Source organism: Fusarium solani (assembly GCF_023522795.1).
Source record: "Fusarium solani strain SB1 chromosome Unknown bctg00000016, whole genome shotgun sequence".
Taxonomy (NCBI): Eukaryota; Fungi; Ascomycota; class Sordariomycetes; order Hypocreales; family Nectriaceae; genus Fusarium; species Fusarium solani.
In genome coordinates this window covers 469,531-494,983 of record NW_027072142.1, presented here as the reverse complement: position 1 = coordinate 494,983, position 25,453 = coordinate 469,531, and the positions used below count along the sequence as shown (strand labels likewise).

General features: G+C 52.4%; 5 protein-coding genes across 5 annotated transcripts; 2 read left to right on the top strand and 3 right to left on the bottom strand.

Moving 5' to 3' along the window:
- Nucleotides 1–1,076: 1,076 nt before the first annotated feature.
- Nucleotides 1,077–2,238, top strand: MRS44_018511 (uncharacterized protein; the record flags this gene model as incomplete). Its single annotated transcript, XM_065615990.1, has 4 exons — nucleotides 1,077–1,278; nucleotides 1,330–1,604; nucleotides 1,878–1,989; nucleotides 2,084–2,238. The coding sequence occupies 4 exons, from the start codon at nucleotides 1,077–1,079 to the stop codon at nucleotides 2,236–2,238; spliced, it is 744 nt and encodes a 247-aa protein (XP_065472062.1).
- Nucleotides 2,239–4,229: 1,991 nt separating this feature from the next.
- Nucleotides 4,230–6,278, bottom strand: MRS44_018510 (uncharacterized protein; the record flags this gene model as incomplete). The annotated part of the gene is made up of 4 exons (XM_065615989.1): nucleotides 4,230–5,713; nucleotides 5,768–5,893; nucleotides 5,957–6,080; nucleotides 6,132–6,278. 4 exons carry the CDS (start codon nucleotides 6,276–6,278, stop codon nucleotides 4,230–4,232), a joined length of 1,881 nt encoding a protein of 626 aa, XP_065472061.1.
- A 2,585-nt stretch (nucleotides 6,279–8,863) lies between these two features.
- Nucleotides 8,864–12,131, bottom strand: MRS44_018509 (uncharacterized protein; the record flags this gene model as incomplete). Its single annotated transcript, XM_065615988.1, has 8 exons — nucleotides 8,864–9,209; nucleotides 9,260–9,405; nucleotides 9,476–9,969; nucleotides 10,083–10,444; nucleotides 10,536–11,638; nucleotides 11,685–11,771; nucleotides 11,964–12,050; nucleotides 12,090–12,131. The coding sequence occupies 8 exons, from the start codon at nucleotides 12,129–12,131 to the stop codon at nucleotides 8,864–8,866; spliced, it is 2,667 nt and encodes an 888-aa protein (XP_065472060.1).
- A 1,843-nt stretch (nucleotides 12,132–13,974) lies between these two features.
- On the top strand, nucleotides 13,975–19,263 carry MRS44_018508 (uncharacterized protein; the record flags this gene model as incomplete). The annotated part of the gene is made up of 3 exons (XM_065615987.1): nucleotides 13,975–15,365; nucleotides 15,406–18,375; nucleotides 18,438–19,263. The coding sequence occupies 3 exons, from the start codon at nucleotides 13,975–13,977 to the stop codon at nucleotides 19,261–19,263; spliced, it is 5,187 nt and encodes a 1,728-aa protein (XP_065472059.1).
- A 2,783-nt stretch (nucleotides 19,264–22,046) lies between these two features.
- MRS44_018507 (uncharacterized protein) lies at nucleotides 22,047–24,674 on the bottom strand (the record flags this gene model as incomplete). The annotated part of the gene is made up of 4 exons (XM_065615986.1): nucleotides 22,047–23,351; nucleotides 23,404–23,981; nucleotides 24,044–24,273; nucleotides 24,385–24,674. 4 exons carry the CDS (start codon nucleotides 24,672–24,674, stop codon nucleotides 22,047–22,049), a joined length of 2,403 nt encoding a protein of 800 aa, XP_065472058.1.
- Between the last annotated feature and the right edge of the window lie 779 nt (nucleotides 24,675–25,453).

The following is a 25,453-nucleotide window of genomic DNA, read 5'->3' as shown; positions in this document are numbered from 1 at the left end:
GGTACGGGTAACTGAGGGGATCGTGCCGCTATAACTTAGAGAGTAGATAATGTTAGCCAGAGAAGAGGAAGAAGGTGCCCGGGCTCTCTTGAATAACCTCTTACCGGCGCGTTTGCGGAATCCCCTTACTGGGCCGGGTCTCTTCCTGAATGTGGAGTATACACAGATCCGCCCACTCTCCAGGCAGCGGGAACACGTGGGTCGCCTCATATCGCCTACATAGCTTTAGAGGAGTTCAGAAACCAAGGGGTCAAACATGGTACTACACTTGACTTTTTTCTTGGTACAGTCAGCAAGCTGTGACAATAATTGGAGACTCGAGGGAACAGACGAGATGCATAGGTCGCACACGCGAGTCCTCAGAGGCCCATCCGGCGCAGATCGGCCGTCTGGGGAGGGAAGGGTACTGCCCCACGACATTGGCGTGGGCAAGTTGAGATCGATCGCGTCTCCTATCGATCTCTCTGCAGCATCGATAGAGCCAGGAAAATCGAGCTCAAGAGCATAGTCCATAGTTCGGGAGATATTGCTGTTGGATGATTCCTCGCACACACAGGCAGTAGTCTGTGACCAGGCATCAGGCGGACGTACGAATTGATTACTTGTCTGTCTCCAAGGAAGCGAAGGGGGTCTCGTCAACTTATTGCAGGGTTGCGGGACTCATGGCGGAGACGGAAGATAGTAAAGCCGCGATTGGACTCGGCTAAAAACCCACTTTTGCTAACCAGTGGCGGAGAGGCTAAAGCCACTTAACCAAACCAATGCTTTTGGTGGCCGAGCCCACCACCATTACGGGGATCGGGCATCTCCGGCGCCCACACATTTAAAAGGCGGGGGCTTGTAGATCGCCGATCTCCATAACTTCCAGTAAAGTTTTCTGGGAGTTCCACCGAGGAGTATCTCTTAGCCAAGGTGGCTTGGCCAGCCCTTTCCCTCTAAGCAACCGAGTTTTCTCTGTCTTCTTGCCGAGACGCCGCTGACACATATCTAGACCCTCGCCACAAAGTTTTTGTGCAGTAGCCTGCATCCAGAACCCCGTACTCGTCGTACTGTCTACAGCGCTCTCGTTATCAGCAATGGCACCGTTTCACTCCCTCATTCGTTTTGAGTCCGCCATTGACGGTCAGACATACTTTGCTGACGTGGGCATCGGTGGCATCGGTGGCATCGAGAGCGCTCGTCCTGGGCTACAGCTCGAGGGCTATGTCTCCATCGAAGATTTAATCGCCAGGAATGGTGGCGAACCCGTCACGGTCGGAAAGGTAGGCGCACAGCTAGGTTACAGCGCTGAGCCGGGACCAGTTACAGATTGGATAGGGCTCTGACCAGAATTCTGCAGATCCTTGCGACGGTTCCCCAAACCGGACCGGAATACCGCTCTACTGCATTGGCTTGAACTACAAGTCGCACGCAGAGGAAGCCAAGGTCGGCCGGTTGACCCCACGCTCCGATTCTCGATCCAGGAGGCGGAGACTGATAGTGTGCTCCAGCGTCCAGTTACGGAACACCCTTCATTGTGGACCAAGCCGGCTGCATCTCTGGCCAACCCAGACGAGGATATAGTGATGAGCAAATTCTGCGCAGCGAGCTTGCCAGACTACGAGGTGCGTCCATCACTGCATTGACAGCTCCAGCGTCTCTTTAGAAGACATTCACCCTTTCTAAGGAGAACTTGTATTTGTGACTTCTCGAGACTGTCGGGACGTTGGCCCAGATGAAGCAGAGTCCTACATCCTCGGCTACCCCATCGGCAATGATATCTCCTGTCGCCTGTTTCATCTCCCGGAAAATGCTGGAGGTCAATTCTTCTTCGCCAAGGCATTTGACAAGTTTGCCCTATTGGGCCAGCGCTTACACATCCTGATATCTTCAAACAGGGTGAAGGTCTCGGAATCGTCACGCGATTGAATGGCCAGGTTGTGCAGGAGGCAAAGCTCGCTGAAGATCTCGTGTGGAAGCCGGCTGAGCTATTGAGTTGGATGAGCCGAAGTATGTTTGCAGATGAATGCCCTCTTCCCCATAAGTTCGGGAGCCCTTGAGCTCTTTGCACCAGAACTCAACTGATGAACGCTCAAAATCGCAGGTACGACAATACCCGCAGGAACTGCCGTGATGACTGGTACCCCGGCCGGAGTGGCCATTTTCAAACAGCCTCGCCGCCTCTTAAGCGATGGCGACATCGTTGAAGTGGACGTCCCGACCCTGGGAACTTTGAGAAATAAGATAATCTTTGAATGATGGGCGATAGGGCTGCTGCCTTGCTTCCATCGGTATGATGAAAGGGGGAAGTTTGAAATTGGGGGGTTGATACGGCCGGAAACAAGTTCGCCAATCCGTGGAACCGGGGCTGAGGTAGTTTCAACTCCGGACGCTTCCTTACAATTATGTGACAAAAGTCTGTATCCACCCGACGCGCCCGCGCCAAAAACGCGACGCGACTTCGACCACCCCTCTGACTTTACACCCCTACAACTTTTCAACGCGATGTCCCAGGAACGTCGTTTAGGGGATATTATATGTCCAAATCGCAAGAAACATGAAGAGTTCTCTACGGAGGCGAAAGCTGTTATGGTTGCGCTGATACATCAAGGTAAGTCCGCGAGGTACGTCGGCGATCAGTTTTACACAACCCATCGCGCCGTCATTAAGATTGTCAATCGATTCAATACTTCCGCCACGCTTAAAAATCGACCTCGAAGCGGCCGTCCGCAGAAGCTCAATAGAGTGCAGAAGCGCTATATTATGCGTATGATTCGGCGAGACCGCTTTATCTCATGGGACGCGCTTGTCGGCGCGTTGGATGGTTATGCATCCCGCCGGACAATCCAACGCGTCGTTTCCCTTTATTATAGGCGCAAATGGAAAGCTCTCGACCGGCCAAAGTTAGATAAAGAAAAAGCAGCTATTCGGCTACGTTGGTGTCAAGGTTGGATCGACGAAGTCGAAGAATTGCGGGAGGTATGACTATTTAAAGATTGAGTGTCTGTCGCCTAGCTAACCGTCGAGATGATCAACTCGGACGAAGTTACAGTCCAGAACAAAAGCGGCAGCCCCAACGCATACGCCTTCCGGCTTCCTCATGAAAAGCATAATAAGGAACTAGTGAATAAGGGAGACCACGTTAAACCTACGATTTCTATGATGTTTTGGGCAGGAATTTGGCCGACAGGTCGTACCTCTATTTTGTCTATGACACGAGATCAGACAGCCAGAAAGAAAGGTTATTCGGGCTGGAGCTATAGGAAAGTCCTTGGGGAGGGACTTCTGCCTCACTACGACGGCACCCGTGTGTTTCAGCAAGATAATGCTAGGATTCATACGTCTGAGGCGACTATGACTTGGTTGCTTGAATACGGCATTGAGCTTTTAGATTGGCCGCCTCACTCCCGGATCTCAGTCCCATTGAGAATATTTGGAGTATTCTAAAGCGACAATTACGCAAGAAATACACTCATCTACAGGATCTGAAAAACAACGAAGCGGACAGGGCAGAATTGCAACGTTGCGTGGAGGAAGTGTGGAGGGCAATTCCCCAAGAGCAGATTTTTAACTGTATTAAGTCTCTCGAGAAAAGACTGCGAGCCTGCATTCGGGCACGGGGTTGGTATACCAAATATTAAAGAGAAAGAGCAGGGCTTTCATTATATATACGAATGATTATAATTGGACTTCATTTGGCTGAGAAATATGTAAGTAAAGTTGCGCGTTGAAAATGAGGTGGTTGGGAAATTGGGTGGGTGGGTACAGACTTTTGACATGTTACTGTACAACCCAGGCCTTAATCGTATTCTCTTTCATCCCTTCTCCGTAGATTACGACTCGCCTCATCTTCAGTGACTCCAGTTCCGTGATGTGACTTAAAAAACATGCACGTTTGCACACTGTTCACCAGCTAGCATATAGGAAGCAGTGAAGGGCAGGGCCTGAAATGATGTCAATGAGCCAATACAGAGCTCATCCCCTGTTTCCAGGCGTTTTTAGCAACGTCATGAGATTTTACTGAGGCTGATTGCGAAGTACTACACGAAGGGATGCATTGGTCAAGCGACATTATCCATTTACTCTTGAATGATACAAATCTTTCTTTCTTTTTTTTTTTTTTTTTTTCAGTGATAACAATACCTATCTGCTTTCCAAACCGAATAAAAACATGAGGATAGCGCAAATGTCTGTGTAGTTCTACGGTTTCATTACGCTGATGCTCATAGAACATCACCGTGCGCACCTTGTTAAGGCTCCAAAAGTCTCTTAAGTAAGACAAGGCACTGCTCGAGTTGGTGAAGCGTCTGTACTGCTGAGAATATGATCGTGTCGGGCCTGATAATTGCAAATTTAGTCGAATGCCTCAGCCGGGTCATGTATGCGCCCTCGTCATAGCCGGGGAGGATTCGCACACCAGCAAGGTCTTGCTTGCGAGGGATTGAGTACTGCTGGGGCTGAGTAGGTGCTTCGATGATGCTTGGGTTTGGATCAAGGAATACAACAGATTCTTCTGAAAGGACAGCAGTGGGCAAATCCGCAGCGCGAAGAATATTCTTGACCTTGGTTTCTTCATTTGCGTCACCCCGTCCGACAATAAGGAGTGTGAGGATTGGATGTCTGACCAGGATCTTGTCCGAGAGCAATAACCCTTGACCACCTGTTCCAACATAGACTTGGGCCAATTTTCCGCCACCACCAAGTCCTGCGAGGTAGAATCCGCCCTTGGTTGGCTTGTACCCAAGTCGGTCATCTTGGATGCTTGGAGGCAGGGCGCCTGACAAGACCGGGATGCGTTTGAGCAGAGCCGCAGTGCTGCGGAGTATCCACGATGTGAAAGTGTCTTCTTCGTTGCACATCTTGCCATTTATCATCGTTAACCTGGTGGAATCGTCGACGCCTTGTCTCCGCTCCAGCGCCCAGATACCTAGGAGCCTATTGGCTAGTGATCGAGAGGGTCCTGTTTTTTCGAGCAAAGCGAGGCGCCAGGCCAACCCATGAGCATCCCGGATGCCACAAGCGATGCCTTGGCCGCCAAAGGGCGGGAAGACGTGTGCGGCATCGCCTATAAGGATGATGCGGTTGTGAAACCATCTATTGACGACCTTCTGCGTGAAAGCAAAGGGTCGACACCGCAGAATGTTGATGCAGTCCACAGGAAACGAGACGGCGCCGCAGGACAGGGTCTGTCCGCTTTCGTCAGTGTCACGCGTCAGCGAAGGTAGTAGCTGCTGTAGAAGCACGCCGCTGGGATCCATTGAGTCGTCCCAATTCTGCAAGGCGATCTCGTGACGCCAAAGCCTTGCTTCGTGAGGGCCAAAGCGGCCGCAGGCGGTTGGGTTACCGGGAGGGCTGCAGAAGTGCCAGAATTTGGGCCAGAAAAGGTCGTACACTCCCTCTGGTGTGAAGCCCAATTTCCAAAGAGGGAACTCGGGATGCGTCTCAGGGGTCGGTGGTCGAATCTCCAGGTTTGCCGCGAGCCATGTAGCCTCATACCGGAACAGGCCCGTTTCCTGCCTGACATCGGCCGTTGGCTCGAGAAAGTGCTTTCGAACGATGCCTCTCTTTCCGTCCGCTCCAATGAGCCACCTGCAATTGATTTGTCCAGGGACACCCGACGAATCAATATAGTCCACCCTGAGACTGTCAGTCTGCTCCTCACGAGCAGTAACCTCGCATCCTTCCTTCAGGTCGCAGAATGCAGATTCTGACACAACGCATCGTAGCGCATGCTCTGGAGTTAAGTTAGACATATTTCAACCCCATACATGGTGCTTAACTGACATACCGAGCCTTGGTTGAACTTGCATGATGCCTTCCGGAACTGCTTGGTTGAGCGCATCTCTGGTGGTGTCGATTGAGAAGAATGGATCGTCCTTGAAACTTGATTTATGGAAGAGAATTTTTTCGACTTCTGTAGAGCAAGTGTTAGGAAATTAGAGCATTGAGGTAGGAGTTTCTGCGCATCCATCCCTACCATGGCCTATTGCTCCCAACTTATCACCTATGCCAATGTCATACAGAATCCTGATGGCATCTCCACCCAAAAACACCCCTCTGGGATCCTCGGTGATGCCTTGCTCTTTCTCGAGGATTATTGACTGCATAAATCAGCTCTGTGAAAGCGGCGTGATCGGAAGCGTCAGACGTACATGGACTCCATGCTTCGCAAGAGAGAGCCCAAGCATCAGGCCTGAAGGCCCTGCGCCAACAATGACAACCGGTGAGTTCACCATAGCGAGACGAGGGCATATGGAATAGCCATCCTCGGTTGCTCGAGAAAGCGCGCCATCGATCATTCTTTAAATGACATTTGGGCCAATCAAGGGCCCAAATAAAAAATTGCGGAGGAACTACAGTACCGTTTGAGACGATCCTCCGTTAGCTCCCAGACTGTCGGAAGCATGAGATCCTCCTCGGAGGAACTTAGCCCCACTGACCCCGCACGGCTCGGAGGATGTAGCTTCCTCTGTGCTCCCGAACATACATCATCGTCGATCCACCAAGCTCCCAGATTTACATAATATCAATCGCCGCAACTCATTCCAGAGCACCCGACAAGAATCCGGACATCTTTGTAGTTGTCAGTTCGAGCGATACGATTCTCTTTCTCCATCTTCCGTTGACTTCAAAGGATTCTGAAGACACAACTAAAAAAAAAAGCACTCGTCATGGAAGACATGCTCATCCCCCCGTTTCAAACTGCCCATCCAAGGTGCAGCTGAGTCGGCTAGGACACATCTATTTTGAGCACCCCGATCTCGAAAAATTCGGACTTTTTGCCAAAGACTTCGGCTTCGTGGAGGTCACACGACGCGAAGATACCATATACTACCGGGGCTACGGCAAAGATCCGTACATCTATGTCGCTCTGAAGAGCAAAGATGGAAAAGCCAGGTGTGGTGGGGGAGCATTCATCGCAGCCTCTAAAGAGGAGTTCCAGAAGGCGGCCAAAATCCCCGGTGCGTCGGCTCCTATGCCGATCAATGCACCGGGCGGTGGGCAGATCATCACGTTTGCACGCCCGAATGGCACCTGCTTCCACGTCATTTTCGGTCAACAAGATCGGCAGGTTGACGCGGAGATCCCATCCGAGACACATGAATTCCAAGGCCCCTATAATACACCATTTGAGAAGCAAAGACTTGGTGGGTAGCCCAGATTCCGCGAACATGGCTTCCTCGCCTAACCCATCTTGCTAGGTCAGTTCCAGCGCTACCACGACGGCCCGGCTCTTATCCACAAGATCGGCCACTTCGGGTATGTCTGCAAGGAGTTCGATAGCGAGTTCGAATTCTACACATCCAACTTCAACTTTGTGCCTTCCGATATCCTCTATCACCCACAGTTCTCTAACGTGGATGTCCTTGCTTTTATTCACCTCGATCTTGGGAAGGAATACTCGGACCATCACGTCTTCTTCTTGCAGCGTGCTACACCAGAAGTAAAGAAGACATTCCTTCATCACAGTTCGTACGAGGTGGCGGATTTCGATACCCAGCTGCTAGGACATGAATGGATGGGGAAGAAGGGTTGGAAGAGCCTCTGGGGTGTTGGGAGGCACATCCTAGGGAGTCAAATCTTTGACTATTGGGCTGATCCCAGCGGATTCAAGATTGAGCACTATGCTGATGGTGATGTTGTCAATGAAGACGTTCCAACTCGCCGCGATGTAGCAGGGCCTCTCTCAGTCTGGGGTCCCGAGTTGCCGAAGGATTTCGGGGAAGATCTAACCGAGCAATTATCTATCTAAGGAGGAACTTGGATTCTTGCTCATATTCAAGTCGAAGCGATACGATGTGAGAGGCGCCCTGATACTGTGACTAGAAGTTTTCCTCTGCCCCAGCCACCTCCCCCACCTTACTATAGAAATCTCATTGATTAAAATGAAACACTTCGCCAATAGATGATCTTATGAGTACCTACTTTGGCAATACTTGTGCAGAAGAGTTCATGCCTTGCCACCGCCCCGGCCAGCCCTATCCCCAACTGGAACCCCCCTTTCTTCCATACTTAGAAGCCACGATGGACTCTTAAAGGATCTATAGAAGACGATATATAAGAACAGTGTTGCTAATAATATAAACAATACGTATAACGTGCATAATAAGCGAGTGGCCACCAGACCGCGACCACGCGACAACATCCCTTACAAACTCAACCACAACTCCTTGGATCAATTGAAATCAGTTGGGACCGTTCTCCTAAGACATTTACACTTCTCTCTGACATGTTCGCGCGTTATTTGCTCCGTCTCAGTCCTCGGTTTGCGCCCAGTATCCTGTCGCATTTCTTCCTTGACCTGGGCCTCAACGTCCGTCTGGGTCTGAACATCCTGTCTCTCGGCTAGAGTTAGGCTTCTTCCTTGTCTGAGATCTGTTTTTCCTGCCCTGCGGTGCTTGCTAAGTGTCTCATTCGCCGCCCGAAGTATCATGATCTCCGACAACGTCAACGCCATCTTGTGCATGATTCCTCGCGCCCCCTTCGCAACCTGATTAACAGCCTCGATAATTGACGTCGGGGAGCTGTTCTGATAATGGGCAATTTGCCCTTTGGTGAAATCAGACTGCGAGGACGCTTCGATCGGATTGTTGAGCGTCTTGGAAACCCAAGGGGCCGGTGCCTCCGGGACCCCTCTCCTCAGGCGTTGGCGTCCGTGGATTTACATCTAGCCAGATATAACACTTTCCGGGTCAAATGGAACGAGCCCTGCCCCTCGAAAACCCAGTTGGACGCTCTTTTCCGCTATGGAAGCTTTGAATGCCGCAAAAAACGCGGGGAAGAGGTCCTCCTTCGTAAAGTGGGTTGCACTGGCCTGCATCAGATCCTCGATCTGTCGCCCGTACGCTTGCTTGAGCGGGCTAAAGCACCCAATATTGAGAGGCTAGAGTATGTGGGATGAATAGGGTGGCATATAAATCGTGATGATGTTGTTGTCCTTGCAGGAGAGCTCGAAGTCCGTGGAGTGGTGACTGTCATGCCCGTCCGGATAAGGAGGCGATGTCCGATTACGTTCCGCGAGGAGACGATTAGCCATTTCTGCAATATAGCTGAGCCGGGGAGGAAATAATCGTAAGTCAAGGTAAACGATATACTCGAGACTAGTATCCTCTTCTAGTCGCGTCAAATTTCTCGAATTGTGCATTGCATCGCGTCGTAATGGTCGACCCGATATCCGGTCGCGAAGGGTTGAACGGGGGACTTTGTAGATATCAGCGATTGACCTGACACTAAGATTTGGGTATTTTTCAAGAGCCTAAATATCTAAAATTCAGCGAACCTCTCTATACCTCGATTCCATACGAGGATGTCAAGGATGGAGGCGCGCTTGGAACTGATCTCATCGGTATAGGCCTCTCCCGCGAGACGCGTGATCTCAACCCTCGTCTGCTCATCTCGCACGTACTCGAGGAGGGTGAGGAGGCTCTGGACTTGGTGTTAGAAGATAAGAATCTTAGGACAACTAAAAACGCGAGGTCTGAAGGCTCAGACATACCCTCTTGGTTGTAGGCTGAGAAAGCTCCACGTAGGAGCTGAGAATGCCGTATGCTGGCGTACTTTCGTTCACTGGGAGGGGCGTGGGCTGATCGGTGGTGATACTTAGGTGTACGTCTCTCGCTAGCTTGAAGCAGCGCAGGGCGCGATATACGCTTTGTTTCGGGTTGATGGGCAGCACGGCGAGATAGTCGCCAGATTTGTACGTCATACCCTCGGGTGGCTTGATCTCAAGATGTTTCTTGATGCCGTGGGATTCGTAACTGACCCCCTTTGTCAGTAACTTGATATTAACGACCACGGCCTCTTTCACGTCTTGTCTCAAAGTTGTTTTCCTAGGGTTCGGGACAGTCACATCGAAACCCCTTGGCTTTGCTTTGGACACAGAGGTAGTGGCTCTTTTGGTCTCGGGGTGGTATTTCTCCTCGAGCGAAGGCCATAGAATCTCGTCCTCCCAAGTCTCGAACTCGGCGAAGACCTCACCACTCGACACGTCTGTGAGACCCATTGTAGCCAAACGTAAGGCGCCAGCCTTCTTGAGCGTCGAGTCGATAAGTTTAGGGATACGGTGAAAGGTTTGAACCCAGTCTCGGTTGCCACAGCCGAACACGAATAGGAGACATCCTTAAATGGAGACTCAGTTCCCTTGATTCCCTCAATCCAAGTAACGAAATGCCCAGCGTTCTCGGGCGGTTGATCCTCGTACGAGGCCGTGATGATGACCACGGGTTGGTCAGTGGGAAGATTGCCGTTGGCGTTATCGAGACAATCGACCTTTGTGGCGTAGAAACCGTGCGAAGCGGCATCCGAGGCAACGCGCTGAGCAGGAGATTCGCAAGTGCCACTATTGGAGCCATACAGGATCGTCAGTGGCATACCCTTCTCGGTAGCCCCCGAACCGTTTGACAGCCCAAACTTGGCGGCAGCATGAGACTCCGGCTCAGAAATGCCGGCAAGACGGCACTCCAGACTCGTAGGAGTCAGCCCTTCCCTCAGAATGGCGCGCATGTGGAGCTCCTTGGGCTTTGATGGTGAGGGTCTGCTTGACTCCGAAGACGTACGGGGGGACCAGCACGAAGTTGAAGTTTTGCAACAGCATGGCCGCGACGAGCAACGCCTCCTGCCAGGCGAAGGGTCGTCCAATGCAGGCACGCATCCCATTGCCGAAGGGCTTCCATGAGTTGGGGAACCCTTTGCCCCGTTGCTCAAACTTGGCATCCAACATGCGCCCAGGGATGAACTGGTCGGCATCGTCACCGTAGACGCTGGGGTCGAGGTGGGACTTGGCGAGGAGATTGAGGATAGTTTCGTCTTTGCTTATAGGGTATTTGCCAGCGAGGAGGGTATCCTCGTGAGGCTCAACGGCGAAAAGAGGAATGGTGGCATTCAGTCGAAGGGTTTCCCGGAGGACGGCGGAGATATAGGGAAGCTTCGACAAGTGGTCGACCTTGATGGTGCTCTGTCCGATGACGTCATCAACCTCGTGCTGGGCCTTGCGGTACTTTTCCGGGTACTTCAATAGCTGGTAGAACGTGAAGGAGAGGAGACCAGAAGTAGTCTCGTGGCCGGCAATCAGGAAAGTGATGAGGTTATCCATGATGCTCTCGTCAGTCATGTGCTTGCCAGTCTTGGGATCAACGCCCCTGAGCAGGGCAGTAAGCAGGTCACGGCGGTCACTCTTGCCGGCTTTGCGAGACTCGAGGACTTCCTTGGCTGTTATCCTCAAGACGTTGATGTCTTCCTCAAACTTCAGATCCCTGGCCCGATAAATGATCGAGGGCAGTGGAAGTCTATTAGACTTTTTGCCACACTCGACGAGGAAGGTGCCCATAGCGTCAACGAAGGGATGGAGGGTGGGAGAGTAGAAGCTGTTGAACCGGAACCCCATTGAACATAGGGCCAGGGTGTCGAGTGTCAATCTCGTGAAGTCGTCGGTTACCGTGATGGGGGCTCGGGGTCCGTGGCGAGCCCACTTGAGGGCGAGCTGAGTGGCAATATCGTGCATCTCGTCGAACATGCCGCGGATAGAGATGGGGCCGAAAGCGGGCATGAGGACGCGGTGGGCGATGCCCCAGTTCTCCTCACCTTCTCTCGCGGTGAAGAGACCATCGTGTACACCTTCTCTGACGATCTGGAAGCGTGTTGGATTAGGAACGGCCTCATACTGATGGGAAAAGCCAAGATGTACGCAAGTTCAATACATTGCTGACTGATTTCTTGAAGCGCTTCTCATCGCATGTCTCGTTGACCAGGCCTTGAGTGGAGACGACGACGATAGATATCCCGGGAAGCGTAATCTGTAGACTTCACCAAACTGGTCTGCCAGCGACACCATGGACCCGAGGGGAAGTCCTGATTGAGGTCGCCGATGTTCCCAATAATCGGCAACCCCTTGGGCTCCGGAATGAGTGCTGTTTCTGACATTGGAATGGTCGTCTTTGTCCCCTGCTTTGGTACGGATATTGCCGTGTCTGAAGGAGACGACACACAGGTATTGCGATGATGGCGGCGGTGGTGGTAATAATGGCGAGGCCGCGAGGGTCGATGAGTGTGTAGGCGCCAAAGGGAAAGAATGTCTAGAGGAGAGGGGCCACACCAGGAACGTGTAATACTACCTCGACTTGTGGAATGATCCCGGAGCGGGCCACACGTTTCATGGCCGATCCGTGCTGTTCGGCTAGTCAGTCTCATGGACGAAGGATGCCTCGCTCCACGGTGGGCGTGGAGTAAGCAGAAGGTCTATAGCGGGCGACATGGTAACGTCCTGGAATGGGTGATGATCATGAAAGGGGACGAATCACTGCTAGGGGACTACTAACTGAGTCGTCTTTGTTGTTGTCCAATGGGTGGGCCACCAGAAGGACGGGAGATTTGTCCGACCCGCCTGGGACGCATGGCGAAAGGTTTGACGGTGCTGGGCTTGTGCATTAGGCTCGCTTTTAGGGCCCCTAAATAATGTCGCCGGGGAAGTATCGATATACTTTGACCGAACCCCCACCCGACATCTCCCTCCTTCTTTCTTCTGCATCCGCATACTTCGCCATGTCATTTGATAGGCCAGAAGCCCTATTTTGGGGGTTCTCTAGCCAGAAGAATTCAAGCTGTGACGTTCATCGACAAAACAATGACCGTCACGGCTGGCACTTACTCCAGCGTCGGCCTCGTTTACTTGGCACAGGAAATGGCACCACTATGGAATATCCAGCTTTACGGGAGGAAGAAAGAGGGGAAATGGAGGATAGTGGGGGAGCGAGGGTCCGCGTTTGAGTTCCTCCGGTGCGGCTGAAAGCCGGGCTGCTCTGCCGGGTAGGAAACGCCGATGGCCAGCTTGACAAACGGTGGCCGGTCCTCTTCCTCTTTTTCTCCTCATAAATGAAGTTTCAAGCTACGTTTGGTCTCTTATTAATGAATGCATCTACTAGACCTTAGTGGTTCGCCAGATTTTACAAGCATGATCTTGTCTATTTAAGGGCGATGAGAGATGCGAGCGTTGGAGGAAGAGGCCGTCAACAGCACGGCCAATACGGCTTTTTTCTTCTTCTTCTTTTTTTTTTTTTTTGGCGATGAGGCTGTAAAACTGATATCAATCCCTACCGTGGCTGTTGCTTAGAATGATGAGATGAATCATGTGGATCGAGGAGACCAGATGAGGGCATATCGGGTCTACGATCATGCCATTCGCCGCGGCGCTTGGCAGCTCTCACTTGGACCTTCCTATTAGATGTGATCCTCGTGAATAGCTACCTTTTGCAACTACACGGTCAGCCTCATTGGGAGCGATATACACATCAGAAAGACTGGCGCCGGCGCATTCATAACTGTCGCAGGTAATGATGGGCCATGAGGAATCGAGGATCAAATGAGCGCTTGATTTTCTATCTAAAGGAGTGACGAGAGTCCGTCTCTTATACCTGTGTTAAATCTGTCGATCTCATAGGCAGCAGACTGTTGCCTGATGCTAGTTATGGTGTAGCATTCACGCTGACCGTGAAGCTATTCATGATGGTTGTGATCCTTACCCTTGACAATAACGAGCTGTTCAGGGCCGTCCACAACGAAAGTCAGTCTAGGCGGAGGTTTCGGACCGTGGATGAATTTACGCCTGTGGCACAGCATAAATTCGTCCGTCGAGGGAAAAAATCTAATTGCCTTGCTTGTCAAGGTCGTCAGCTTGGAAAGCCAAGGTCAAAGAGCTCAAGGAAGCCGTTGGGGCCGGTCAGTAATAACACCAAGAAGCCTCAAGTAAAGAAAACGAGGCGTCAGTCAATTTGGGAATGCAAGCAATGTGATGTCGCACTTTGTAACTTAAAAAAGTTGGGACAAGTGGCATAGACTATCCCTTCAATTGTGATAAGCCTCCCGGATGTAACTCGCCCCACATAACTCTGTCCCATCACTAGTACATCAGAGAAAGACACTCTTTACACTCTTTACACTCTTTATTTTAGCTGGTGGGCGTAGGCGTAGACGCCGGTGCTGCCGGGAGCGTTGCCTCGCGAAATGGACGCGACCGTTGAGGAGATCCTGGTCGAGGGTGGTGGTTCGGTCGCCGCGACGCGTCGGTCCTCAAAACCGGCGAAACCGACAGCAAACCTGCAGGAAAACCTGCAGGCGGCTGTGAGAAAGACGGGTACGTCAAAGAAGGCCGGTTCGGCGCAAACGCGAGAAGGAGAGAATGAGTTTGGCGACAGGGCCGGAGCATCAGAGACGGAAGGTGCGGCAAGCAACAACGCGTCGCTGGTGCAGATGATGCTCCGCACAATGCTCCAGGAAACATCAACCCATCTCATGAGCGAACAGAAGCAAATGCTGGAGAGGCTGTGGGACGCGTTGATGGAGAACCAGCGAACAGCAACTCAGATGATGAGTGATCAGCTGGAGATGATTCGACAACTCCAGCAGGAAATCCAGACGATCAAGATGCAGGCAGCCGAAGAGCTGAAGAAGGCAGAAGAGTTTAGACGCATGCACGAACAGACCACCAGGCAACTGAGAATAATGCGAGAACAGACGGCTGAGCAGCTTAGAACCATGCGAGAACAGGCAGCAAAAGACCTTGAGCAAATGCGGCAACAGATGATGGAGCAGCTAGAACAGGCGCGCAACCAGGCGGCGGAAGAAATGAAACAGATGAGGGAACAACTAAATGCGATGGCCGACGGTATCACCAGCGGTGCCCAGGCGAGCCCACAACCATCGTATGCAGATGTAGCCCGCACCCCGCCAACGAGCCAGCCGAGCAACGTCCAAACTCTCTCATCCATGCGCACAACACCATCATCATTCACGGATACTCTGTTTTGTACCATTGACACATCTCGAGTCAGCGAAGAGGACAAAGGCAAGGCGCAAGTCGGGGAAGTCCGTCAAGCGATCGAAGAGAGGGTGCGGACAATGGACGGCCGACAAAGCTGGAGGTGTGCAGCCGTGGTGAAAGACGCGAGGAACGCAGACCGCATCAAGGTGATCTGCCGGGATGAAGCAGAGATGCAGCTTGTCAGGGAGGTAGCAGAGAAGACGGTGGTCCAGGGCGCCAGAGTCCTCAGGGACCAACTGTACCCGGTTAAGGTCGACGGCGCAAACAGGACTGCGGTGCTGGATCCATCCGGCAACGTGCTGCCAGGTGCGGCGGAGGCACTAGGAAAGGAGAATGAGGTGACAATCGCCAAGATGCACTGGCTCAGTGACAAAGAGAATGGGAAAATGTACGGTTCGATGGTGATCTACGTTACGAAGGCGGGCGATGCGCGACGTCTACTGGAGGAGAGGTACTTCCATCTTGCCGGAGAGTCAGCCAGCACCAACGTCTTTGAGCGACGCCAGGGTCCGGCCCAGTGCTATAACTGCTGGGATGCCGGTCACAAGGCGTTCGCCTGCAAGAAAGCACAGCGGTGCGGCAAGTGCGCGGAGACGGGACATCACCACGGGCAGTGCCAGGCGGTCGAGCCGAAGTGCGTTCTATGCGGAGGGCCGCACGAGTCGTTCAGTCGATACTGCCGAGTGCGGCGACTACATGGTGATGTGCACTAATCTGAAAATCTTCCAGCTCAACGTGCGGAAGAGGGATGTGGTACAACTGAGCATGATGAACGACAGAGACTTGCGGGACTATGCGGTGCTGGCGGTAGCGGAACCATACGCTTTGAACATTGATGGAGCGTTGGTGACAGTACCGAACAATCACAGAAACTGGACGAGATTCCTACCGACAAAGAGACATGAGATGCAATGGGCGGTTCGCAGCATGCTTTGGATCCGCAGTGATCTAGAAGCGGAGCAGGTACCGATACCCTCGGCTGACCTAACCGGAGCAGTACTCCGGTTGCCCGACCGGGAAGTCTTGGTGGTATCTGTGTACGTGGAAGGGAGGGACGAGAATGCTTTACGCACGGCCGTGAGACAACTGCACACGACGATAGTGGACTTCCGCAACGGCACCGGCAGAAGAACGGATGTCGTTCTGGCCGGCGACTTCAACCGACATGACCAACTCTGGGGAGGCGATGAGGTGACAGGCAGGAGGCAAGGCGAGGCGGGCCCGATCATCGACCTCATGGACGAACATGGCCTACTCAGTCTTCTCCCGCGAGGGACGAAGACTTGGGAAGGGCCAGATTGCGAAAGCACGATCGACCTGATGCTTGCATCGTCCGAGTTGGCAGAAGAGGTGGTCCACTGCAGCATCCACCCGACCGAACACGGGTCAGATCACAGGGCAATCCGAACAGAGTTTGACCTCTCGACGACTGAAAGGATGGTTGAGCCAAGATTACTTTTCAAGAACGCACCGTGGAATGCGATCAGGGAGAGGGTGAAAGACAAGCTCGCACTACTTCCGTGGGACGGCGGAGTTCAGGCACAGACGGACAGGCTGATGGAGGTGGTCCTCGATGCGGTCCACGAACTGGTTCCACGGGCTAAACCATCGCCGTACGCGAAGAGGTGGTGGACAACAGATCTTACGAGGCTTCGAAGGGCGTATACGTTCTGGAGGAACCTGGCGAGGTCCCAGCGCCGTGTAGGCCACCGGATCGACAACCTAGAAAACAGAGCCAAGGAAGCAGCCAAGGAGTATCATGACACCATCAAAAGGCAGAAGAAGGCCCATTGGGATGATTTCCTCGCAGACGGGACCAACATCTGGCAAGCCGCCACGTACCTCAAACCCGGAGGTGGGATGGCCAGTGACAAGATTCCCCCATTGAAAAGAGCGGACGGGACGACGACGCAGGACAAGGCCGAGCAGGCGGAAGAATTGCTCAGTGCATTCTTCCCACCGCTGCCGGCAACCATAGAAGACGAAGGCCCGCGACCGCGGCGGAGAGAAGTGGCCATGCCGAACTTGACGATGGAGGAAGTGGAGGAGAAGATCATGGAAGCCAAGGCGTGGAAAGCGCCCGGGGAAGACGGGCTGCCGGCGATGGTGTGGAAACAGCTGTGGCCGGTGGTGAAGGAGCGCGTTATGCATCTGTTCCACACTTCACTGGGCGAAGGACAACTACCGGACCAGTGGAGGAGCGCCAAGATCATTCCGCTCAAGAAACCGGACAAAGGAAACTACAGGATCGCAAAGGCATGGAGGCCGATCTCGCTTTTGTCGACGCTGGGCAAGATCCTCGAAGCAGTAGTAGCTGACAGAATTTCGTACGTCGTCGAGAGGTTCGGACTCTTACCCACAAACCATTTTGGGGCGAGAAAACGGCGGTCGGCGGAGCAGGCACTGCTGCTCTTTCAGGAACAGGTCTACAAAGCATGGCGGAACCGCAAAGTGGTCAGTCTGGTTAGCTTCGACGTCAAGGGTGCCTACAACGGAGTGTTCAAGGACAGATTACTGCAGAGACTCGAAGCAAGAGGCATCCCCAAGGGGCTTGTGAAGTGGATAGATGCGTTTTGCTCGAACCGCACGGCCACCATCGTGGTGAACGGCTACACTTCTGAGCGATGGGAGCTGCCACAGGCCGGCCTTCCGCAAGGGTCGCCGCTGTCGCCTGTGCTCTTCCTCTTCTTCAACGCAGACCTAGTGCAGAGCAGGATCGACTCGAAAGGCGGCTCGATCGCGTTCGTTGACGACTACTCAGCCTGGGTCACAGGGCCGACGGCGGAGGCGAACAGGGATGGCATACAGGCCATCATTGACCGAGCACTAGCGTGGGAGAGACGCAGTGGAGCGACGTTTGAATGCGACAAGACGGCTATCATCCACTTCACACGCGTCGCTGAACGCACCAGTGATGCGCCGTTCATGATCAAGGGTGAGGAAGTCAAGCCGAAGCAGAAGGTCAAGATCTTGGGAGTGGTTATGGACACGAAGCTCAGGTTCAAGCAACATATAGCCGAGGCCGCTTCCAAAGGTCTCTCGGCAGCTATGTGTCTGAGGAGACTCAAGATGCTTCCACCGCACACTGCCAGACAGCTCTTCGTCGCCACCGTTGCTCCGGCCATGGACTACGCTTCTGTCGTGTGGTCGCATGCACGCGGAGAAAGAGAACTAACCTGGCTCAACAGGGCACAGAAAACAGGGGCACAGGCGATCACGGGCGCCTTTCGAACGGTGTCGACGGCAGTGGCTGAAGCGGAGGCTAGCATCCAGACAGTATGCGAGCGGCATGCTCAGGCCGGTACAAGGCTATACATCAACGTCCGGACTCTACCAAAGACACACCCGCTGGCAACATTAAAAGTGTCAGTAAGCCGAAGATACATATCGCCGATGAAGAGACTGGCACTTGCACATACCGAGAGCGGAATCGAGCGAATGGAAACGATCCAAGCCTATGCGGTACCACCGTGGCACGGCCGCATGTCGCTGGTGTGCGAGGCTGATCGGGAAGCGGCGGTAGCAGCAGCCGACAGTGCCGACGATATTGTCATCGCGACTAGTGCTTCCGACAGGGAGGACTGGTAGGCATGGGAGGCGTCATCTGCCACAAATCACCTGGCCGGGCAGATAAGGTAGTCGCCAGGTACTCGGTCACTCTCGGTTCGCGAGACGACCAGAACCCATACACGGCCGAGCTGGAGGCGATAGCGATGGCACTTCGATGTATGCCCGACGGACTCCGATGCCGAGAGCTTACGGTGTTATCGAGCAGCCAGTCATCCCTAAAGGCGATTACACGACCACGACAGCAGTCGGGTCAGGGCACCATTCGGCAGATCTATGATCATATTGAGCGACTAGGAAAGGCAAATAACAGGGTCAAGATGATGTGGGTACCGTCGCGAAGCGATGAATTTGCCATGGGCCACATGGCAAAGAGGCAAGCTCGAAGAGCAACCGCAGTAGAGCGCACACCGGAGTCGTTACCATACCAGGCTCGCTCCACCCGGACCAGATTGGCAAGGTTGCAACTGCGGCAGCAACGGACACTGCCCGACAGAGTAGGCGGCTACTCCAAGAGGATCGACAAAGCTTTGCCAGGCAAACACACAGAAGCGCTATACGATGGACTAAAAAGAGGAGAAGCAGACGTGCTCTCGCAGCTCCGTACGGGAATGGCGAGGATCAACAGTTACCTGTGCAAGATAGGTGCGGTGGAGTCGGACATGTGTGACTGTGGACAAGCAGCCGAGACGATGGAACATTTTCTGTTCCGTTGCACAAAGTGGGAGGCAGAGCGTGAAGGCATGCGACAGGTTAGACAAAACATGATTGGAAACCTTTCGTTCTTTCTGGGAGGCAAGTCGACGTCGGATGGGCAGAAATGGGCACCTAACCTACATGCGGTGCGGGCGACGGTCAAGTTTGCAACAGAGACAGGAAGACTGGGAGCGAATCGAGGGATATAACATACTAATCATCGAACCTAGGAGATACTAACATCCAACAGCCTCAGGTTGACAGACCATGCTTCAGCTGCTGAAGATAGGATGCTGAACACTTGGAGAAATCGGCCTTCAAGCAGGCCTGTCAAACAGAGTCCAGCGAGGCTGGAACAAAAAGAATCGGAGAAAGTTGGGCTTTCTTTTGTGGTCAGGATCAACACGACGGAAGTGTAAATGGCAAGCGTATCCAACGGCCCTATGAGACTCGTTCTCCCGGGCGTAATAAAACCTACTACTACATCAGAGAAACCTCGCGACGCGTCATCAATCATTATCAACGCGAAGTCGCACTTTGTAACAAGAAGAATTGCTGGAACAAAGACCAAGGGCTAATTTACGTTAGAATAGATGTACCTTTCATCCTTACATTTTCATTTGGCAGACATCCCTGGAGTGACCTGGCGGGAGCCTTAACACATTTGAAGGGATAGTAATTTGCGATGATATCCTGTGTTCTGTCGTGAGCTCCGATCTTGATGTTCTTGGATCGATAGGGGAGGCCTGCACGGATTATCGAATCAGAGCCCAAGTTAACTCCTATGTAGAAGCGTGGCGGTTACACTTATACAAGCAGTTATCAACAGAGTAAAAGCAACTTCATCTAGGAGAATAGTAAAAAGGGTCTATGGTAGAGCTAAGGAACAGGAAGCAAATCTAACTTTCAATTTTTCTGCGTTATTATCGACAGACCAGTCGACACCATGGCGTACTCTGTCCACTTATCAGACTTGAGGCTTCTCTGCTGCCGGTCCTGCCACATTATGGTGACACGACGCAGGATTACACATCTTCCCGGCAATCCTCACAGGCTTATCAAGAACCAAATTGACATTGTCAGACAGTGGGCTGCTAAGCTTGATCTCATCGATGGAGAGGATGAGATTCTGACTATGCCATTGGGAGTCTTTGGTTCTCAGAGAGGTGGCAGCTCAGGATCCCTCGGTGCAGGTGTTGGAGTCCGTAATCTCGGATCAGGGCGGGGGAGGACACCTTCAGGGTTGTAAGGAATGACTCCAGCGCCCCCGAAACGCTTAAATTTAATTCCGTCATCGCTACTTGGTTATAAATGCAGGAACGAAATTAAGCTTGGTAATATGGGTTACCTGGGTCCTAATCAGGTCCTCAATTTGCCGACCATACGCCTGTTAAAGCGGCTCGAAGTAGCCAATATTAAGTGGTTGAAGGATGTGAGACAAATATGCCAGCGTGAAGAGTGTAATAGTCTTATGATCCTTATAGAAGATCTCGAAGTCGGCGGAGTGGTGGCTTTGGTGCCTATCGAAGATCAATACGCGATATACCGCCGAAGAACGAGGCTTAGAATGCTGTTCGAAGCGTTGAATCCATTCTAAGCCTCTTTAATTGGTAGTCCAGCCGTTATCGCTCGTAGCGGTAACCCAGTCGTGAGGTAGGCCCGTTTCTTCATAACAGGCAGAGAGGTGACATTGACCCGCGAGGATGATATACGGCGGAATCGCCCATCTTTGGGAATTAATCTCTTAAAGCACAGTAGCCCATTCCTAGTTTCCCTATTGAGCCATTCTAGGTCTTCCATGCCTTCCAGCGCTCGTAATAACTATACCGCTCGCGATAACGCCTATTATAAAACCGGTCTCGTCAAAGTTATAGATATCAGACTCTTAGATACCATACTTCAAGATTATATTCCGTATAAGCTAGAACTAACACCAAATTATGTCTGGGTCCTCGCATTGGGCTGTATAATAGTTATATCTGCGATAAAAACGCGTCTTAAGCCCTGGTTATCGCTTGGCGAAGCTAGAAGCCTACCGCTTGCTCACTGTTACGGTCGGTAAGCAGTCGGTTGGCCATGGCTTCAATATCGCAAAGCAGGGGAGGAAATAATCACGCATCTAGGTCAAGGATATGTTGAATAATTAATCTTTCCTCGAGCTCCGTAAGCTTGCGCGAATTCAGCATAATATCCTGTCGTGAAGGCCGACCGCGACGTTGGCGAGCTAGTGTACTAAAGTCAACCTTATAGATATCAGCAGCGGCTCGTATGCTTAGAGTTGGGTCTTGATATCAAGCCTGTGAGGAAAGGAATATTTGAATTTCACTGATTTTAGTAATCATTGTGGATTAAAGAGAAAATTGCGATTGAGGGAGGAACACCGCGTTGACGCGATTGGTGTGGCACTCGCCTATCATGTACGTTAGATATCCGAAAGATATCTTAGGTGTAGATAGCCTCATAGTACTATAGCAAAAGGTAAGTTGACAAATTTTTTAGTAATGATTCCCGCTGATAATATAAGCACGGATTTTGATATAGTTATTCTGTTAAGGATATAGCAACAACAGCGATATGCAGTCTCTCACCTCTCACAGTAGCAGCCGGAGAGTTGGAGATTGAATGCGACGCCACGGACATGCTAACCAAATCCAGGGCATAAATTCCGATGACCTTCGAAGCGATTCAATCAGTGATTATGCAGCACTGCAAACCTCTTCTAGGAACACAAAGCGAATACCACGGTCTCAGGGACTGAGTGACTAGAGACGGATGATTACTGTTTTCGGGTGTTTGCATTTAAGATTCTGCAACAAGTCATACTTACGATTGGTTCGATGCAACGTCCAATGGGCTAGGACTATGCCATCAGCCTTCGAAGTCCCTTTTGCTTGGTCAAGACGTGCCCTATCTCCGGAGACCTGGCCGCTGCCACCTTGTTTAGCACCTCCGTAATTCTCCTCTTTGCTCAAAACGACACCATACACCCTCGTCACTGTTGTCGAGTCTCCTCGGGCGGGAACTGCAGCCACTGGTCCACGTCAAACTCGGCGCCAGTGACGGCGTTCCAGTCGAAGGCTTCCTGCCCTAGTGAAAACATGAGATTCGGGGAGCTGGCCTCCTCGGCCATGACCAAGTCCGTGGACGTAGGGCCACCGTTTGCCGAGTCGAGGTCCTGCTCCGCTAGCAGAGTTTGCCCGCTAAAACCAGCCCCGGTGAATTTGAGGTGCTGGTAGGTGACGTCTGCGGCGGCTAGCTCGTTAATGTCGACGCCAACCTTGCGCAGCGCGGCGTCTAGTAAGCCAACGATATCGTCGGCGGCAACGTAGATCTCGCGCAGCGTCTCCATGACGCACATGCACTGCTGGAACCCGCGGGCAGCAAGGTCACGGGCCTCTGGGACAGGGTTTCTCATCGCAAGGAGCTGTATCATCATGGTGGGCAGGATGACCGTCACGCCGGTGATGGGGAGAAACCTGTCAAGTCGGAGATGGCGTAACTCCGATGCCATGTGTGTGATATATATAGTGGCGTCCCGGACACGTAGGCGGGATATGTCCTGGACTATGCGCGGGGTAGTCAGGACATGAATGGGTGACGGCGGCAAGAGCTGCGGTCGGTGTAGGGTCAACACTGTGGTATAGTATACCATGTGCAATACGGTTCGATGGACTGCAATAGCCGAGTTACCGTCCTTGACGTCGAGCGGCATTAGAGGGGTATACCGGCAACACGGGGGCAAGGCGTCGGCCCAAGCCACAAGTTCGAGGTCGATAGATAAGAAGCTTTCCATATTATCAAGCTTCTTATTCGGAAATAGCATCCAAGTGCTATTAGTGGTGTTCTCTGGGTGGACTTTATCCCGCATGGAGACTGAATATAGAGAATTTAGCATGTGGCCGATGCAGATGCCTAGCTGAACTTTGGCGATGCATAATGCCGCAAGCTCCTGCTGCATCGTAATATCTCGGACAAGGGTGCATTCAAGTGGAAGAATGCTATTATCCTCTGGAAAGACCTCAATCTCAAAGTCGCCCTCCTCCAGCATCGGAACATCGAAGTCCTCGTTGTTTATACGGCTAGGCTGCCGCATACCTAGCGCGATGAGGCGATCGCGCATAAAGCATGACCACCATATTCGCTTCCTCAGCTTCTGGCTCAGCGTAGATATACCCGCAGCACCGGGATCACGATGGAGGCCGATGATGTATGCCTGCGATATGGCCAAGCCTATCCAATGCCAGGCGTCTTTCTGGTCGTCCGAAGTCTCGTACCAGTATGTCATCAGGAGTAGAGCCTGCACAACCACGAGCCGATCCGATTCGCAATCGAAATCATGCAGCAACTACAAAATCTCGTTCGTCAGCCTCTGGAGATTTCGGGAGGAGAGATGGTCCACTTGCTCTGGTCTTCTGGAAGAATGCCTTCCTCGCAGCTTTGCGGGTCGCATAGCCGCCTTCCAGCAGAGCCTCTATATCGACAAATGCCGTGGCGGCAAACATGATGGCCTGATACATCAGCAGGCTGACCTTCCCGGCCCGACCATCGCCGGCATTTACGGCGTTCAGGAATGGAAACAACTCCAGAGGCATATACGGGTGGACATATTCCACGTAAGCTTGCAGCAGAGCATTCTGTAACGGCACACTGGGGACCGACAGAGCGCCCTTGGACTGGAGATATCTGACCTCTTCAGCGGAAACCTTGGTCGGAAGAGGCTTGAAAAAGGCGGGCAGCTGGCCGTACAGGCTGGGCTCCTTGAGAGAACTCGGTGACTGACTACTTCTCAACTCGCCAAACAGCGATGCCTGACTGAGAAGGTTGGATAACAGTGCATTGTCATAGTTGAATCCGGATCGTTGATCTAATTGGGGAAAGACTATGAGTGGGGTGGTCTTGTGGTCAGGCTCCAGTCTTGTTACTAATGCTGAAACATGAAGAGTGAAATTGACAAGTGAATGTGGGTAGTTCATGTCCAACAATACTTACAGAGCAGATGAGGAACATGGTCGCCGAGGCCTGGTGCACCATGTACGATTATTTCCCTGGCTGCGGCCGCCTCTGTTGGTGCTTTATTTGCGGTAGGGCCATTAAACGAACCAATAGAAGCACCTCTCGACTTTCGCACCTCTGCGGCGCTGTGGATGTTGGGCACGTTGGCTATGGGGCGACCCTGTGCTTCGGTTCCTGCAACTTTGTTGGAGGTGAAGACGTGTTTTCTGTAGGTGAATAAACGTCAGCTTGATCAACCTCTTCGACTGCAACGTTCGCCTTATCCTCGTTGGCTGTGAATGAATAAGAGAACTGGGAGATGAATAGCAAGAACTCACATTTGCCGGCGACTCTCTTGGATGATGCACTCCATCTTGTCCCATCGACAATTCCCGCACGGCATGCCGTACGTGACGTCGCAGCGTACCTTGCGAGCTTGACAGCGCTTGCATGCCCGTGCTGCCCGCTTCTTGACTTTGACGGGCGGCGTGTTGGCCGCCGAGTGTCTCTTGCTCTGGTGTGGCCATGCGATGCCTCCGCTGCTGGTTTTTGCATCTGTTGTGTCTTTCGCTGCAATTTCTCTGTCCGCCGTCTTGGTCTGGACTGCAGAGAGTTCGGACGTTCTCATCTTCGGGTGCGATGATGCGTATTCGGAGGTCCGAGGAATGGCGCCGAGCTGCGGGCAATGACAATCGTACACCCTTGGATATCTTAACAGAAAGTGTGATTGCGTTGTAAAGATGCAACTCGTCGAGTCGATTCGGTTTCGGGAGCCCCGGTATATGGTTCGAATAGCTGCATGGTGTAATCTCCAACTCGAAGATATGTGTTGGTGACTTATAGGCGTGCTGAGGTCAGCAGCGAGATTCCAGATCCATCCAACCACGCAGTGATCTCGTCCAGTAAGTGGCGATCCAGTACCGTCAAGTCCGCGTCGTCCGCACCAACCTTGCTCGCAAGCCATCGCATTGACGCCGTCCCGATGCCAACCTCTAGAATTTACTGGCGGGTTTCCCCCATTCTTCCGGCTACCATCGGAGCTTTGGCGGCGCAAATGAGAGGCCGGGATTTTCGAAGGCCCGCGTTTTCGGCGAACCTTGCGAGTTGCTCCGAGGAGTATCTCATTTCCCCGTGGCCCCGGGCTATCTCACTCAATCATAAAACCTTATTGCTTCTCAGTAAGACATCCATCCATCCACCACCCTTTTGGACCAAGACTTCCGTCCTTGAACTTCCACTCGGAACCACGTTTCTCACCGTCATTAGCAATGCCGCTATTTCATTCCTCGTCCGGCTCCAGTGTGCCAACGACAACCAGATATACTTTACAGACTTGGATGTTAATGGCCTGAAGCGGCTTGGTGTTGTATCGCCAGTGGATGGCTCCCCTCCGTTGAAAGATTAGTA